The 18,764-nt window shown below is 44.4% G+C and overlaps 1 protein-coding gene across 2 annotated transcripts in view; it reads right to left on the reverse strand.

Moving 5' to 3' along the window:
* ARP2 (actin related protein 2) overlaps positions 1-18,764 on the reverse strand; it is a 184,693-nt gene that overhangs the window by 7,551 nt on the left and 158,378 nt on the right. For both annotated transcript variants that reach the window (XM_086487662.1, XM_086487660.1), the window contains 6 exons: positions 13,634-13,737; positions 13,060-13,128; positions 12,901-12,964; positions 12,747-12,815; positions 2,343-2,426; positions 2,100-2,158 (listed from right to left, as the gene is read on the reverse strand). In XM_086487662.1, coding sequence (XP_086343788.1) covers positions 2,100-2,158; positions 2,343-2,426; positions 12,747-12,815; positions 12,901-12,964; positions 13,060-13,128; positions 13,634-13,737 — 449 coding nt within the window. The remainder of the gene's footprint in view (positions 1-2,099; positions 2,159-2,342; positions 2,427-12,746; positions 12,816-12,900; positions 12,965-13,059; positions 13,129-13,633; positions 13,738-18,764) is intronic.

An 18,764-nucleotide genomic window follows, 5' to 3' on the forward strand; every position in this document is an offset into this window, starting at 1 on the left:
GATTACACGAGCAGTTGATGTAGAGACCTCTAGCCACTAGTTCGTTTTCTCTTGTTTGGGTACTCATCTTGCAGAATGTTAGTAAAGTGTAGGTTTCTTTGGTTGCTAACCTTCATACTTTACAAGCTAATTCTATTGATACTTCCTAGCCACGAACTATTTCGATATAGCTTGATGACCTGTCTTACAAAAGTGATGGTTGTTCATCTAGCTGGATTTATGATGCTTTTGCAAGCTCATAGTATATTAGCTACTTGCCGCCTGCCGTACGCCTATATTTTGAGTACTTACTTGGTAGTATGATATTCCAAAAATGGTAATAGTGAGTTGATGTTGTATAGATTGGAACTCTAGAAACTGAGGAGAAGGCGCCGACAAATAAAACTCGGCCATTTATTTTTGCAGAAGTGTTGTAGCTATTTTTCCAATAATCCCATGTGGCTCCGTTGTACAAAGCTAGTGAGAACCTACCCTAAGAAGATTCATGCAATACGTACCCATGAACTCAAGTGTAAAGAGGGGCCTCTAATCTTTGGCACCAACTTAGTCAGTAAAGAAATTAAATATCAACTCCACAAGAGGTATCGTGGAGTTTGGGGGCTACCACTTTAGGCCATTCTCTTGCAAGATTATTTTGCTCTTCTCTTATGCTATGCTATGTGTAGTAATTGTGTCTACATCTTTCTCTCTTACATGCTATCACCATCAGAGCTTCTTGCGTGTGTGTGTGTGTGTGTGGTGTTCTCTTGTCTACTTGTGTTTGTCCTTAATGAAGGGAGAAATGGTGAGAGGTCTGATGGGTGTGTGTGTGTGTGTGTGTGTGTGTGTGTGAGGAAGTTTGAAAATTTCTGGCACCCATTCTATCGTTCTCCCAACAAAAAGGGCTCTCATACAAATTTTCCACTATCTATTTACTAGTTTTTTTACTAACAAGTAGGTATGGTATGCAAGTTTGGGGGATGGAAACCATGTTGGTGAGTGACTATATTCCTCGTTTAAGGTATTTGGGAGCTGTACTTGCAATCTTATTACTTCTTGACTTGAAACCTGGTCCCTCCTTTTGGAATCTCGGATTTGTGTCAATCTTGCTAAGGGCTTCTAGTAATTGAAATACTTGTTGTCTAACCTATTGGGCAATAAGTAAAATATGGACGCTTACTTCTTGGTCATAATTTAGATTACTAAGTACAGGACTTCGCCTTCTTCATAATGGCTTGTTTACTACTCTTGTCTCTGAGTAAGAATGGTGTGGATACTCTTAAGAGTACTAGCTATGATAAATTTATGGTATGATAAGGCTTATTTGATAGCTTGTTGATTTGACTCATGCTATTTGATTCCATTAACTTTTTCCTGGTAATAAAGGAGAACCAACTACCTCTAGGATTGGACCATGTAGCCTTCCCAAAGATAATACTGGTTGGAACTGGTTTGGCAGTGGTCTGCTATGTTTTTCTAAGGTGGTGCTGACATAGGGGTTGCTTACAGGTACCTACAAGGATAAGTCTGATTAGCTAAGCCTTGAAAAAAATCTGACTGGTTCATATACCTTTTTCCTCACAGGTATGGGTCATATACATGGAATATCTCAAACAAGGGTTTTATTATTACATAAAGGAGAACATAGAAAGGATTGTAGATATTATTGTAGAGCTGCTTGCTATTTTCCTTTTGTTGGATAATAAAGAGGTTTATTCAGAACTGTGTTGTATGAATCTGATGGATTACTGAATGAAACAGGTTTTTTTGAGTATGATATTTTGAGTTCAGAGAACTCGATTTTTGTCTACCAGGGTTAATGATGAACAGGGCATTTTGAACTGATCGTTGTGCTTCTTACTTGACTTCAAAACCTAGTACCCCTCTTTGGAATCTGGGAGTTGTGTCAGGCTTGCTAATAATTTCTGGTAATAGAAATACTGGCTACCTAATCTACTCGGCAACTTTATGACAAATGAAATTTTGTACAAAAGTGTCAATTCTCCTTCACCTGTTGAGTTTTTTTATGTTACACGTATGAGTAATAGACAGCAACACGTGCGCGCACATACACACACAGAAGCGAAAACCTTAAACAAAAAGCAGTTATAGGTGCATACCTGCTTGGTAGGCCTGGAAACATTGTACTACCTCCACTCAAAACTATGTGTTGGTATAACTGCAAAGGCAATAATCACACCCCTATGACCTTTCAATGTTTGGTGTTGACAAATGGTTCTAGTTAGACATTCGAAGTCTATGAGTCCTCTCAAGTTCTGGTGTTAAAAAATGAGTGTAGAGAAACACCTTCAAAGCCTAGGATCACTTTCAAAACAAGAAAAACCATTCGTCAAGATCCTTACAGGCATTCGATTGTCAATATCCATTTCTTGAACGCATCGAAAGGCCATCTCAGCTAGTCCTTCACCTTCAATGTCAAGCAGGTCCTGTTGAACATAGTCATGTTAATAAAGATAATGTGAAGACACTCAAAAGATTTAAAACCTTACAAACTATTTCTTCTCTCTCTCCCTCTTGAATAACAAGTCTCGAGTTCAACTCTCCTCGTCAGATAGATCTTTAAGGTCTCTTGGGATAGTTTCCTACGACGTTAAAATACTCTTCTTCTTCTTCTTCTTCTTCTTCTTCTTCTCTCTCTCTCTCTCTCTCTCTCTCTCTCTCTCTCTCTCTCTCTCTCTCTCTCTCTCTCTCTCTCTCTCTCTGCTTCTGAGAATTTGCGCGCCACCTGCCTGCTGCGGACCCGCGCGCCACCTGGGCTGCACCCTGTTGCCTGCGCCACAGCAGCGCAAGTCTCTCTCAGCTGAACTGCGCCCTCCCCCCCCCCCCTGTTGTGACAGTGCGTCGCCCCCCCACCACACGGGCTTACTCGTGGCTGGACTGCGCCCCACCCGCCCCAAGCCCGCAGGTGCATTATAGTGCAGATAGCGGGCAGTCACACCTGCAAATTTTTCGGACCTGCAAAATTTTTCAGACCTGCAGAAATACAGAATTTACATTTTCGCATTTTCAGATTTCTCACGAGTTGCAGACCTGCAGGGAAAGTTCAGAATTTCAGAATTACATAATTTTCAGCATTGACAGAAAATTGCAGAAAATTGCAAAAATTGCAGAAAATAAAAAATGTATGATTGATATGGGGAACACACATGTATGCATCATGCGGGACAGGGATGTATGTGTGATGTGGACATAGTGGGTTGACTTGGCAGAAGTGCAGATTGTATTTTTGATGGACGTCATGGCTGCTTCGCCGGTATGTAAGCCCCATCCGAAGGCAACTTTTGTGCTTACAAACAAGCGGATTACACAAATGGAGAGGGAGATGAAAGACTGGAAAGCAGATATGGAGGGATGGTGGAAAGAGAAGGCCAACCTTCTTCAAATGTTTCTTAACGAAGGCGCGCAGTGGAAGAAAGAGAAAGAGGACCTGCACGCGGAGCTACAAGCACTTAAGGCGAACTCCAAAGCACTTAAAGAAGAGGTCTCAGCTCTCAAGCGAGAACTTGCCGATAGAGCGAGCAGTGGACTAGAGGAGGGGGAATTCCAGCCTTCGGTAGTAGAGGAAATCAAGGTCATCAAAGAGCAGGTACGGATGATCAAAGAGGAGGAGAAACAAAAGATGGTAAAGACGTCTTCGTGGATGCATGTGATCACGAAGACACAAAAGAAGGCACAATCATCAACATGACTCTAGAAGAAGAATAACGAAGGAAAACTAGAGCTTTGCATATAAGAGTAACCGGTCTAAAAGACCGAGATGATGTGGAAGGGGAAGTTGAAGAACTTCTCCGCATGATGGGTAGTGAGGCTACTCATACAAAGGCATGGAGGGTGGGGAAGAAGACACAAGGCAATGGGGAGACTTCAAAAGAGAGAGCTCTAATCATCCGTTTCCCATCCATGGAGGCAAAGAAGGACTTCTTGAAGAAGCGTCCTACACTAAAGAAAACGGGCATATTCCTTGGAGATGACCTCACTCTCACACAGCTTGCGCATATGAGAGAGGTTATGCCATAGATTCAAGCGGCAAGGGAGAAGGGAAAGACGGCCTTCTACAGAGATGGCCGGGTTGTGATTGTAGAGCGGCGCTCCACATGACGGTACGAGACCCGTGGGACCACCCTCAAAGTTGCCACGTGGAATTGTAATGGATCTATGCGACTTGATGTGGGCGCCTTTGAGGATAGTTTCAAGGGAAGAGACATCGTCTTCTACTCTCTCTGAGACACATCAGGCCCATGGGCAGTCTATGCCTCACATCAGTGGATATAGCTGGGAGGGAGCTGGATGTTGCAGAGACAGACCTATGCAGACTATCATAAGATGGATAACACACTGAGTATGGACGACACTTGATAGACATGGGGACTGCACATGGATTGGCCATCTTGAATGGCCTACAGAGATTTCCCGCCTCAGGGGGTTTTACATGCTTTCCACACAGACATGGAGCCAGCACAGTGGACTATGTCACGGCACAGCCGAGCCTCATCTCTAGTATCTAGGATCTCACGGTTGGACCCAGACCTGCTGGTGTGGCAGTGGATCATGCTCTTGTGTCAATGACCATCTCTTTTCAGTTTAGTGTAGCACACAGGCTACGGACAGCAGCCCCTACTCGCTACAGCTTCACGCGGGAGACAGACTCTGTATACATAGACGGGATCTACAGACAACTATGCACAGAGGAGCCAAGGCGACCTCTGGAGGAGCTTACTGCTATATTGACACAGACACTACATGATGCAGCAGTAGAGGCATTCCCACATACCCGGCCTGAGTAGAGACGCCGTTCGGGGAGCATGCCCCAGAACAGTTGGTATGATGAGGAATGTCAGGACACTAAAGCTAGACTTCAGAGGAAGGTGCTTTTGGGGGACATCACTCACAGATTGACTTCCGACGCCTAGTGTGGCGGAAGAAGAGGGCATTTTTGGCTCGGCTAGAGCAAGGTCTATATCAGTTGTTCTTGAGTCAGGACTCACGTGAGGCATGGCGCCTCTTTCAGGAGCACTCTCCCCCCCCCCGCCATCACTTCTACAGAAGACTGGGGCCAGTACGCATCATCTTTGTACACAGTTCCTCAGCAGCAGCCCCCCCTTCCGGACCCTCCCGATCCATGCCCACACACATGTGCTTTTTTCACCGCGGAGATGATGAGGAAGGCCATTGACAGGATGAGGACTGGGAGAGCATACGATCATGATGGTTTAGTGGCTGAGCATTTCACACATGCCAGAGATCTACTAGCAGAGCTTCTAGCAGTGATGTTTAACCGTGCCATGTGTGAGGGCTTGCCTGATACTTGGAGCCTATCTACTATTGTACCTATCTTCCAGTCGGGAGACCCTATGGAGCCTGGGAATTATCGCACTATCATGATTGGACACACATTGGCACGGTTGTACGGATCTATTCTTGAGCAGCAGCTGAGTAGATGGGCAGAGAGGGAGGGGATACGCGCAGCCGGGCAGGCAGGGTTCAGGAGGGGTTTTTCTACTCTTGACCATATCTTGACACTCAGAGCCATCATTGAGGAGGGTAGATCGTGTGGGAGACGGATCTATTGTAGCTTTGTGGATCTCCGCAAAGCATTTGACACAATGCCTAGAGCTAGATTGATGCGCAGATTAGAGCAGATGGGAGTACCCACAGAGCTCATTGGGGGGGTCATGGCATTATACAAGTCAGTAGTGGGGCAAGTACGCACCTCAGAGGGTCTATCCACACCGATTCACTCCACTATTGGGGTGAAGCAGGGCTGCCCGCTCTCTCCTACTCTATTTGGTATGTGTGGATGAGGTTTCTGAGTACATTGAGAGATGGTGATAGAGGTGCACAGCTGGCAGGGACATGGATTCCATTATTGTTATATGCTGATGATATTGTGTTGATCTCCGACTCTCCAGAGGGGATGCAACGTCACTTGGATGCTTTGAATAGGTTTGCTCAGGAAAGTGGTTTGTCCGTCAACCTTGGTAAAACCAAGGTCATGGTATTTAATACCACCCCACAGTGGATCAAGAGGTCACCACCAGCATTCACATACGGCCAGGAGACTGTGGAGTATACAGATGCGTACACTTACCTCGGAGTGGTTTTTAGTGGGCCAGCATTTTCATTGAGGAGGGCAGCAGAGACTAGACTGACCAGAGCCCATGCAGCAGTGGGTAGATTGGAAAGGATGTGTTCACAGGTTCAGTTTCAGGAGCCTAGGACAAAGCTCTAGCTCTTTGACACTCTGGTGGCTTCTGCATTGCTTTATGGAGCTGAGATCTGGGGACCTTCATTAGATCATCACGGGAGGACAGGCCGCAATGATGGATGGGGGGACATGGAGAAGCCTCTGGTCTCTATGATCTCGCGGCTCATTAGAGCCAAGGCCTCAGTACCACGTGCTATTGTTCGAGCAGAGCTAGCAACCCCCCCACTAGTGGTTGAGGGGCTCACCAGATCGGTCTCCTTCATACACCGCATGTGGGAACTTCCCAGAGACAGATATGCTCGCCTTGCACTTGAGTCCTCTCCACAATTAGCCATGCAGGGAGATACAGCATGCTGGTATGGGGAGATGACATCATGGTTTCAAGCGCATGGGTTGAGCATAGACAGATTGCCTCCCTTCCAGTACTCACTGGATGCACCCTCTCTGACTCTTACACAGTCCGAGATCACCAGGCTCATCTGCTAGGACTTGACTCAGCTAGACACCAGGAGGACATGGATACAGCCAGCACAGGAGCTGGGCACGAAGATGGCTTTCTACAGAGAGCATCTCCTCCAGCTTACGGTTGATGGATTTGTGACGAGGCCCAGATACATGGACACCCACTTGTCTCATGGGATACGATGTGCTATCGGCCAGATACGTACATCTTCACACCAGCTACGGATCGAGACTGGGAGATACAGCGGAGTACCAGCAGAGGCCAGGACATGCCCCGTGTGTGACATCGAGCCTGAGACAGAGTTGCACTACACATGCCACTGCCCCGTCTACTACGAGATACGAGGCCGCTTCCATTGCTTGTTCAGAGAGGGCTTTGGACCATTCTCTAGAGTCATGCAGTACGAGGATCAGAGATGCTTGGGTTTGCTACGCAGACACAGAGAGAGCCTGATGAGAGGAGAGGCTAGCCAGTCCCAGAACCAGATCACAGATTTCTTTAGAGCTGCCACTGGACACCCGGAGGAGTTACTACCACAGCAAAGCTGCCACTAGACACCCGAAGGAGTTACTACCACAATAGAGCTGCCACTGGACACCCGGAGGAGTTACTACCACAACAGAGCTCGTCGTCTCACACCAAAGGCACACTGATCAATCGAGCGACTGAGCTGGGAAGATCCAGACGCCCACGACTGCGGAGGACTACACAGCATTGGCGGAGGCTGCATCAGAGGATTCGGATCACTTTGGCTCGACATGCACGACGCCTGGTCAGACTACTGACCATGGAGGAGATTGATGAGATCCGCCAGCGACCGATGCAAGAGATCTAGCTATCCCAGCTAGCTGCTGTTCACACCTAGTAGTTTAGGATTCCATATATTTTATTGTGACATTTGTCATTTCATTTTTGTCATTGTTGTCATCTTGTTACTTTGACTCTGACTTTGTATCAGATCCACCACATTGTAACTTTCTGGTCTCATAGGTCACTTTGGCCTTTTGAAGACGTTAATATAACATTTCATTTCATTTCATTTCTCTTTCTCTCTCTCTCTCTCTCTCTCTCTCTCTCTCTCTCTCTCTCTCTCTCTCTCTCTCTCTCTCTCTCTCTCTCTCTCTCTCTCTCTCATTCATTCAACCACTATCGGCACTCTCATCGACTGAGCACTGGAGCTACGGACTCCGGAGATCCAGACGGCCACGATTAAGGAGAGGGGCTACACAGCATCGACGGAGACTACAGCAGAGGATTCGAGCCATACTCTCTCGATATCGAGAGTCCAGATGAGGATGGATTCTAGTAGTAGTATCTAGTTCTTTTGTACCCAGACATGGTATTAGATTCACCATTTTGTAACAGATTGGTCTCATAGGTCATTTTGGCCTTTTGAAGATGTTAATATAACATTTCATTTCTCTCTCTCCCCCCCCCCTTTGCTTCCATTGAGGGGAAACGCAAGATTACTGCCCTTTCTTTGACCGAGGATGTGCCTATATCTGCCTTCTTTTTCCCCACCCTCCTCCCTTTGGTATGTGTGAGTGTTGTCACTCCCATCATTGTCATAAGCTCCTTAACTTCCTCATCCACATTATCACGGTCTTTAATACCAGATATGTGAACATGCATGGACATAGATATGGGTGGCGAGACATGGAGAGGCCACTTATCTCCATGATCTACAAGATGATTGAGGCTAAGGCCTCCGTTCCCCATGCAATTATCCGAGCAGAGTTCGCTGCCCCACCTCTAGTGGTGGAGGCTCTTACGAGATCGGTGGCATTCATACATAGCTTATGGGAGCTCCCTTGCGATCGTTATGGTCGGCTGGCTCTGGAGTCTCCTCACGGCACTTGACAACACAGGAAGATATATCATGTTGGCAGCATCGTTTGAGCCACATGGTTTCTCTATGGACAGGCTCCCTCCCTTTCAATATTCTCTAGATGCACCTTCTATCTCTTTGACATGGAAGGAGGTCACTGGACTTATAAGACAAGACCTATTTTAGTTGGATACCTAGAGGACATGGAAACGGCCTATACAAGAGCTAGGCACGAAGATGACTACATACAAACAACATTTTCTCCAGCTCACAGAGGATGGTTTCTTATCTAGACCTGCCTACATGAACACTCACTTGTCCCACAACTTAAGATGTGCTATTGGACAGATTCAAACATCATCACATCAGTTGGAAATTGACATTGGCCAATTTCAAGGCATCTCAGTTGAGGCCATGCTGAGCCAGCTGTGTCAACGAGAACCAGACGTAACAAACTTGGACACCCCAAGTCAAGATTCTACTGCGACACAGTAGAGATTCACTTCCAGACAGTTCACAATTCACAATTAGGTTGACATGGCCCGCCGGCGTAGTTCCGATCCAAGAGGTATTGGCCCCAAGGACTGGCGCCCCTTTCGGTATTTCTTTTTGTATTAATCTGTGTTCAAAGTACAAGAGAGTGGGTAGGTGCTCACTCTCAGACTTTGTGTCCACATGCTCTGAGAAGTGAGGCCTTGCCTACTTATTTAAAGGTACAAGGGATGTCCAAAAGCAGAGCCCCAAAAGCACTTAAACTCAAAAGCTTTTACTCTCAAAAAGCAACTGTCCCAAAAGTTGCTATAATCAGCCAGTGTAATTTCAGGAAAATCCGTACACTGCCATGTCGACATGTCAATGTTTTCTGCGCCGCGAATTCCAGGCTGCCACGTCAGCATTCAATCAACACATATTCCGGCGTCCGTACAGCTGTCAGTCCGTACAGTCAGCCTTACAACGCAGTTCTGGGGTTCCTGCAGGATGCCACGTCATTAGTTTGTGACATACCCCCTCTTAAAAGAATTTTAATCGCCCTCGAGTACGCCTGCAAAGCAAACAGAGGCCATAAACTGTCTTAGTAGACATTGACTGTTAGTACTGACGCACTAGGTACAACGCATCTAGCACATGTACCAATCGACAGTCACATCACCGGACATCACATAACAAATCACATTCAAATTCATTCCAAATTTCAGACCATGATTAATCGGCAATGTACTTAGCAATCGCATCTAGATCCAGTCGGGACCTCACAGATGCCCGATTAACTAATCCATATTGCAATCATGTCTATAGAGATTTATGAGACCGAAATGTTGCAGTCATTTCGTCTTTCAGTTCCTACACTCAAACAAGTCAAGTACAAATCAATCAATATCATTTTCATTTTCGGGAATTCCAGTTCATAAAGTCATACAGTAGAATATTGTCAGCCCACAACATCCCTGAAACTCAAAGGGACATCAGTGATATATCAAAAATCGGGGTAATCTGCTGACAAAGGAGCGGAGTAACCCCCCTCTTGTGCATGCCCACTGCACTAGATTCACCCATGCTGAAATCGGGGTTCTATCGGAGTAGACTATGCTAAACCGAATGCTTCAAGGTAAAGTTCCACAATCTGAAGAGTGTCTGCTATGTCCTCCTCCTCCATCCACTTCGCATCCAATGCAGGATAGTTCTTGAATTTAACCAAGAACCGCCTAATCACTTCACCTTTAATCTTTCTATCTTTATGTGCCAATATTTGTTCTGGAATGAGTATCTACTCGCTTTCCTCCACTTTGGGTTGCTCATCTGGCTCCCCATCATCGGACACATCGCCTTTAAAAGGCTTCAATGGACTCACATGAAAAGCATTGTAAATCTTCCAAGTATCGGGCAACCTCAGTCTAAAGGAGACATCATTTATCTTTTCTTTTATCTGGAAAGGTCCATAGTATCTCACGCTAATCTTCGGGAAAAAAAAGCCGCTCCTTTCCTTTTCGTTTTCTTAGGCGTCCCTTCTCAAAACGTAAGAGCATCCAATCGTTCTCCTTTAATTTCAAATCGCGACAATGTCAATCTGCTGCCTTCTTATGTCTTTCTTGTAATTTCTGTAAAGCCTCCTGGACCTTGGCAAAAGCAGTGTCCAAGTCCCTCATGTACTGGTCGGCTTCAAAAATCTTATCCTGAGTCTGGGGAACGTTCTGATCTACCATGTGATTAGTGCTTCATGCTTACATGCTCACTATAGCAGGGCTGCCCTCTTGCCCCCTTCCTGTTTCTTTTCTATGCAGAGGCGATGAGCAAATTTCTGGCCTCAGAGAAGGTTGGTTTACGTGGCCTACAGTTACCAATTCGGGGAGAGGAGCTTTGGGATGCTAAGTTTGTTGATGATTCAAGCATGTTTTTGCAGGGTTGTCAGACCAATTTGCACGGGTATGAGCATGCTCTGGAGGTGTTTTGTTGTGCCTCGGGGAGAGCATTGATCAACTGGCGAAAGACAGTGGCTTTTTGGGTTGGTGATGCTCCCACACCTGATTGGATGCCTGCAGAGGGCTTTCGTTGAATCCCTCCAAGGACGCCCATTCGCTACTTGGGTTGCCAGGTTAGCTTGGACTTGTCACCACACCAGCAGATTGCTCCACTCCTCCTAGCCGTCAGTCTGATTCAGGAGGAAGCTGTTGCATTGGAGCTTGGCGCGTTGATCCTGACCTGGCAGATCTTGAGATTGGACATTGGCGGCTTTGGGCTCAGGAGAGTCGCCCTTGACCCTAGAGAGTGGTTTTGGCGGGACCCTTTTGCTTCACCTGGTCACCCAGGGATCCCTTTCTTCCAGTACACAGCACGACTGGGGTGCCACATACTGGCTGCTCGAAGAGAGGCCCACCTTGCTACAGCAGGTCACTGGCAGGAGGAGGGTCTGACAATTGAGTTCCTCAGACTTTTGGAAGTGCTTGTGGGACAAGAGACAACCGAGGAGAGTCACCATGTTCTAGTGGCTTGTCGCCCATCAAGCTACCGCACTGGGGAGTTGATTGATCTACAGTGGCCACCCAGCCGGTTGTGCCGCTTGTGACCACCCACTTGAGTCACGGAGGCATTATCTATAAGACTGTCCCATGCTGTAGCAGGTTTGGCTTCCGATTTTACGGCTGATGTCTGCCTTGTCGTCAGCTAGTCGGTACACTTGGGGTGTTGCTGCTTGGTCCACCCTCACGTCCTTAGCTAGCACGAGGGCCGGCCTACACTCTAGCCTGCCACAAAGCTTACGTCCCAGGAGTGGAGCAGTGATAGAGAGCTTTGTTGAGAGTTTATCCGCAGCCTGACTCTCTGGTTCATATGGAGAGCCCGTTGCTTCCGCATCTTTGAGGCCCGCCTTATCCCACCGATGGAGACTGTACGAGATATATGGCTGGAACTGATCCATACACTTCGAGGTCAATTCGAGAGGCTGCAAGGTAGCTCCGACTGTATGCAAGAGCGCCACGAGGTATTCCTACGGCTTTGGCGTCCAAGGCCTTTCTACACCATGGTCCATGGGGCTCCTAGATGGCACTACCGACCACTTGTGTGGTTGTTTTCTCCTCCCATATCTTGATTTAGCCGACATTGTACATATCTCACTTTTCATTGGGAGAGTCTTCCCTCATGCTGACGTAGCCCCCTCTTGTTGGGGCAATTTGTAGCCCGATGGGCAGTTTTATTAACTAATAGAAGGATCTTTTTCTTGGGGAAAAGAAAAACTAGATGGCATGTGAGAAGCTCATGCAAACAATCTTTCTAACACTCTATTGTTTAGTGCAAACAAGCCTTCTAACACTCTATTCTTTAGTGCAAACAGTCTTTCCTGGCCATTTACAAAAAGTATTTCCTTAGATGTCATATGACAGCTTCGGAACTCCTCTCATCGGCTCTACATAGCAAGAAGTAGATACACTTTGGTACCGCGAGATATGCTGTTGCATCATAGATGCCATGATGCAGCAGCCCATGAGAGAGTTCATGTGATGGTACTTAAAGTGGCAAATAGGCCACCATTTGATTCTACTGACTCATTTATTTGTTCACATTTTAGCATTCGTTACTTTAGTCTTTTGCATTTTCTATACTAGAAATTTGGGTCATATGATGATGATGTAATTTGACGGTCTCATGGCTCTTTTAGGCCTTTTTCAGACGTAAACATTCATTTCATTTCTAGTGAAATATATACACATCTATGCTTAGTAGAAATTGGCTGAACATACAGAAACAGAGATACTTACAGGATTAAAAAGAGCCTCTGGGGCTTGGAATCGCTCTCCACCAACCTTTATGACCCTCCCATCTGGAAGCTGCTCTTGTCATGAAAACATTTGTTAGCAAGAAATTATTGACTTACACCCTGTCTTAAGGTCAGAGAGTTTTTTATATGCTGACAGTGTACTGTTTGACAAGAATGGTTGTTTCCACTCCAAGTTGGTATTCTCGTTTATAATCATAGCTGCATTAAAACACCAAAATAAGCATTTTGATGATACTCACTGTTTCAAAGAAATAAGCATCATCCTTAAAAGTGCTCTCTCCAACCAACCTGACCTCACATAGCAGAGCTGTTCTTTTATCTCCCTCACAGTCTCAAAATCAGCTATTTGATTAAAAGCGTACCTGTAGATTAGACTCCGTGATCAGATCTCTAACTTATGACATTCCATTGATTAATTGTAACTTGTTAATAACTCTTGAAAGAAAACAAGCATTTTATGCTAGGTTGACTGGGATCACTTAATGCCAAGTTAAGCAAGACGATTTTCATCATACACACTACACTGATGACCCTTATCAAAAACCTTTGAGAAAAATTTGAGGAGCAGCATTCTCAATTTAGCTTTATTCAATGACAAGTCCCATCCTCCTCAGCTGCACAAAGCACAAAGCACTCTGGCAAGAAATATTTCATTATGTAGCAATCGGCACAAAACATTCCACAAGAACTGGATCCATATGCATGGGGAGGAAACCATCTTCTGAAACTGTTATACCTTCTGCAATCTAAAGAAAACATATGCAATCAACCAAGATCTCACACACTGGTGCATGTAAGGCTGGCATCAATGAACAATACCAGGAAAATAGCCCAAACAAATTATTTGAGCATTTGCTACATACTCACCCTCTTCTAAGGAGCAGGTCAATCAGGTATGATGTGATCTGGCGGCCAGCAACTTTAATTTGCTTAGTACTGTGAGGAAAAGAGAATCCATCAACAACGGGCACCTGTGCACACAGAACTCATCATTTGCAACCAATATGTTACTTTTATGCAATTATACCAGTTATTATGGAAAATTTATAAGCACAATAATCCTAGCATAGCTTCAACTCCTATGCATCCTCACATGGAAATAAGCTAGAGCACTAGTGGAAAAGGTATTGAATGGAGACAAGGCAGTCTGTGGAACCAATGAAGCTCCCATTCACGGCCATCATAGTCAGAGAAAAATCCTGAAACAATAAAAACTTCAGAAAAATTTGGAAGCGCCATCTTGCTCTGTCTGCTCTTTGATAGGAATGGTATGCTTTCAGAAAAGCACACGATTGGAGCTCTGATACCACTGTAAACAGGACGGGCACCACGTGCCAACAGAAAAGAACAGACTGAACAACTTTTAGCACTTCAAATAACAACTCAACTGCAAGAGATGCATGACACACGAGACGGGGAGTGGCAAAGTTCCACCCCAGGAGAGCATTGGCCCCAAACCATGGGACCCCTTTTGGTATTTCTTTATATTGCTTCACCAAAGTACAACTCCCATGGATCTGCTTTGCATCTCCTTCTCCTGTGGGTAGACTGCCAGAGTGAGAGCCCATGGGTCATATTTAAAGGCCCTTGGCCTCTAAAAGCAGTTAGATGAAAACCTTCAAGTTCTAAAAGCATCTGATCCCAAAAGTTGACGCCCAAGGCTGCTAGCGCATTTCACGGAAATCCGTACAGCTGCCACCTCATCAGAAAAAATGCGGACGTTCGTACAACGGCCACATCATCAACAATTTTGCAAGAGATTGTGTGTGCGTGTGTGTGTGTGTGAGAGAGAGATCCTCCTTCATTTTGATGCCCCTAGGCACTTGGGCCCCATCGGACGGCATCCCATCAGCTGGACAAACTTTACTTAATATTTAAGGCCCCACTCGGCGAGGATCCATAAGTTGGTGAGAACTTCTGCTTCATATACTGCTTCTAGGGTTTAGGCCCCTCGTTCGGGATCTGCAAGTCGGCTCAGGTCTTCAATGGCTTGACATGTCAATGGTTTATGACATCCTCTGTACTGGATTTAAGAGGAGCCAAGGCTCAATTTCCTGCAGATAAGCTTGGGAGACATCGTTGAGAAGGAGACCCTCGGCAATTGTGGTTTTGTGATCAATCAAGAAAGCAATACCAAAAGGGGCACCAGTCTTTGGGGTCAGTCCATCTGGAAGCGAAACTCCGCGCCTCTCCCTCTCTCCCTCTCTCTCTCTCTCTCTCTCAGTCTTGTCAAGCCACTCAAGACCCTAGCCGACTTGCATATCCTGGCCGAGGGGTCTAAACCCTAGACATACCAACTTAGAGATTCTTGCCGAGTGGCCTAAACTTAAAGAAGGGTTAGGATCAAAAATCCTAGCCCCCAAATACTTATGGAAGCGGTCGAGGAGCCTAAACCCTTAAGATAAAGTAGGACTCACATACACACTCAAAAATTGCGCAAGGGCTGCTAACGTGCATGCTATATAGAATCCCAGGTTTTGTGTTGGCTGATACTGGCATTGCAACGATGAAGGACAGTCCTTTGGGCAAAGGTTTTTGGACCAACTGCTTTTACAAGCTATTGCCTTTCATGTGACTATTTTGCATGGCCAAGGGCCTCTAAATATGTGCTATCAGCTCACTCTCTAGCATTCTATCTATAGGAGATACAGAGCAGAGCCGCAAGTGTTGTACCTCGTTGAAGCAATATAAAGAAATATTGAAAGAGGGGCCATAGTTTGGGGCCAATGCACTCTGGGGGTGGAACTACACCACTCGTGTCTCGTGTGAAGTCTCTCTCAAAGCCTAAAGACACAAAATATCCAAAGCCAGCGTCTTGGTCCTCCCACTTGCCTGGGAGGGCCTGGTGTTTAGAGGTGTGTGTAGCAGTTTTAATCATAATAAATACACACCAATGAACAAGATGTTCAAAAAGACGACTGGCTAAAGATGTCTAGGCAAAGATAAGTACAGAAACAACTCAGTCTTTGATTCATAACTGTACAACATAATAAGAATGAAGTATCATTCCAAATGAATTTGTACAAAGGTATCAGAACTATCCCAATTGAATCATCAAGTGTTTTCAAAGTCGGACTGCAGCAAGCTAAACCTTTTTACGCCAAGATAGAATTCTCACATGCATCCATATAGTCAAGACAACAGATATGTTAGACTTGGCTAGGTATGGCAGGCTTCAAAGAACCTATCAGTTGTTATCCATGTCAAACTTAAAAATTATTGGACTAGCTATTGTCCTATACATCAAGGTAGATAATATCTCAAGGTTTTTCTGCATACAAAGTAATCCTACCAGAAATGCTTCACATGTTACTCACAGTCTTCTTTATAACAACCATTTACTATGAGACGCAGTCGTCTATACCATATCATTCTAAGTTTAGCTAAACATTGTATGAAAACAACAAAAGTTTTTTTGATAGTTTTTTCCAAGCTCAGTGAGCAGGTCCGAAGTACAATTATCCAGTTTTAAGCCATATATGGCCCAAAGAAATCCAACCTATTTTGTGCTTGAAGCCATATTTCAATATTTTATTTCTGTTAAACCATAGAGACCAAGTGACAAGATTTGCCTAGATCATAAAAGATATTTTCTCAAAATTTTCAAGTAAAACTTCAACACTCAGTGCACCAAAACCAGGTAGTAAAGTATCACCAAAAAAACCCGAGTAAGCTAGTTGTAAAACAGTTTCAGGACTAAGCCAGACATCCAAAAAGGCCAACCAGTGATCAGCAGTCAAGGTGTAGGTAAATCAAAGTAAACAAGTACCCCCACCTTAGTATTGTACTTTTGTCAGTATTGTATTTCCCCACTCTTAAAATATGCCTCGAGGTCGAGCCCTTCAAGGCCAGAATCAACTAAGATTATCATTCGACCAATTTTTAGGCCAGATATCAAGAACCTGAAGTCACCGAGTCATCCAATATTTTGCAGCAGGTTATGCATATTTACCAACACTATACTACATTCCATAAAGAGTTCTCTTTGAAACTAAAGAAAAAGCTGAACCATCTGCTCAAAGAAGTACCAGCCAAAGCCAGAGAAGTATCAGCCAGAGCTAGAGTAACACTATACCCATCTCGGTCAGAACCTTAGTTAATGCCAAATCTCAAGTAGTAAAGCATAAAGAACAAGAATATATATGTATATAAAAGGTTTTTACGGCAGTACCATCACCAAGAACTAGATGTAGAGTATATATGAAAAGAAGAGGACAGATCTAAGCTAGGCATCCAAGCAACAAGCAGAAGGTCAGTTTTATTGTACGTCAAAGCAAACAGTAAAGTATCAAAACCAGAATATATTTTATGGTAGCATCATCACTTGCTATAGTGGAATAAGTATGTAAAAAACTAGATTTTTAAGCCAGATATCCAAGCAACAGGTGAAGGTTAGATGTTTTGTAATCATCATTTACTCCATATACCATAAAGTATCCCCTTTCAGAGACGTAACAGCCAGGGTCAGAGAAGTTTTTAGCCAGAGCTAGAGCCAGAGCCAGAGCCAGAGCCAGAGCCAAAGCCAACCATAAAACAAAAGCTACTTCAAGCTATTCCTAGATACAGCCATTGTATGTGTATGAATATATTTATCAAAACTAGATCAAAGTCAGACATCCAAGCAACAAGGTCAGATTCTTTGTAAGTTAAGAACAGACTCCCCTATATCATGATACCATACCACATTTAGGTAGTAAAAGTATCAAAAAAATCAGATCAGTGTCAGTTAGAATTTCCCTTGGAATCAAAGTAACAGCTGAACTATCAACCCAGAACCAAAAACTGATAAGTAACATCCCTCGTCAGAATACTATCCATTCCTTACCCTAATGATTAGCACCCCCACAATCATCAGGTGATTTGGCACTCAGCCATGTTTATAAGACTAGTATTTGGCCAATTTTGAAAAAGTTAAACCTGTAAAGAGTCAAAGGAATATGCCATAGAAACCTTATGAGATACATCACATCATCCTTATTTTAGAAGCATCATCAAATATTAGATCCATTTTTTTAGCCAGTTTTTCTATTAAGAATGGTACACCTCTTAGACAAAGGTAGTGAGCATGATTCCTCCTTAATTTTTAGTAAAACTTACACCCCAAGTACTACAGCAGTTTATCAATGCCGACAAAAATCAATGTCAGTACAGCAATATCCTGTTTAGTCCAACATCCAAAAGGGTCACAAAAAACCTTTGTACAAAAGCCAGAATGTTTACATATATTCCATGGCAACATAACCATCATCACCACCAGGCTTTCAACCTTATACTCACCATCAGTATAAAAAACCAGAACAGTATCCATAAGTATGTCAGATTTGATGCCATTTTTTAGTACAGTAGCAAAAAACTAAGTGTGTATGCAGTCGGTACCAGGTAAGAAGCAAAAACAAATTCTTTTGCTAACGAAAAACCCAAATGAACAATTCTTTCATTAATCTTACTGTCAAGAAAAAACCCTGTTATAATCACCCAACAGAGCAAGGGTTTAATCTAATCATTGAGATAAAAAACATATAAAACCTGTGAGCAGACGCAATCCCAAGGTTTTCTCCAAAGTGCAGGGGAGACAGAGTTTAAGTGAAGGGAAGATCTCCTCACCTTATATAATGGAAGAGGCACGGAAGATCTCCAAAAGTACTCAGTTGTGGAGGTGCCGTAGCAGCCGAACATCGTTCTTTCACAATATGAGTGTAGAAAGTTGTACAGCTAAGACTCATTCTATGAGAGGAAGGCAAAAGAACCCGTGCCAAGCAACCCCTCTTTACGCGAGGTCATCAAAACGAGGTCGTGATGCACACTGAGTGCCGGGACAGATTGATAAAAACCTAGTAAAACCAATCAAATCTAAAGCTGCCCAAGTAAGAGGCCAAAGAATGGGCTCTAACTAAACTCGGTAAGAGATATATTAGGGGGTTGTACCCACAAGGTAACCCAAACATGGGCGCGGGGGTTTTTTTGGATAGAAATATATATTTATGGTGGATAGCTATAA

The sequence above is a fragment of the Adiantum capillus-veneris genome, chromosome 17, assembly GCF_014529385.1.
Source record: "Adiantum capillus-veneris isolate H3 chromosome 17, ASM1452938v2, whole genome shotgun sequence".
Taxonomy (NCBI): Eukaryota; Viridiplantae; Streptophyta; class Polypodiopsida; order Polypodiales; family Pteridaceae; genus Adiantum; species Adiantum capillus-veneris.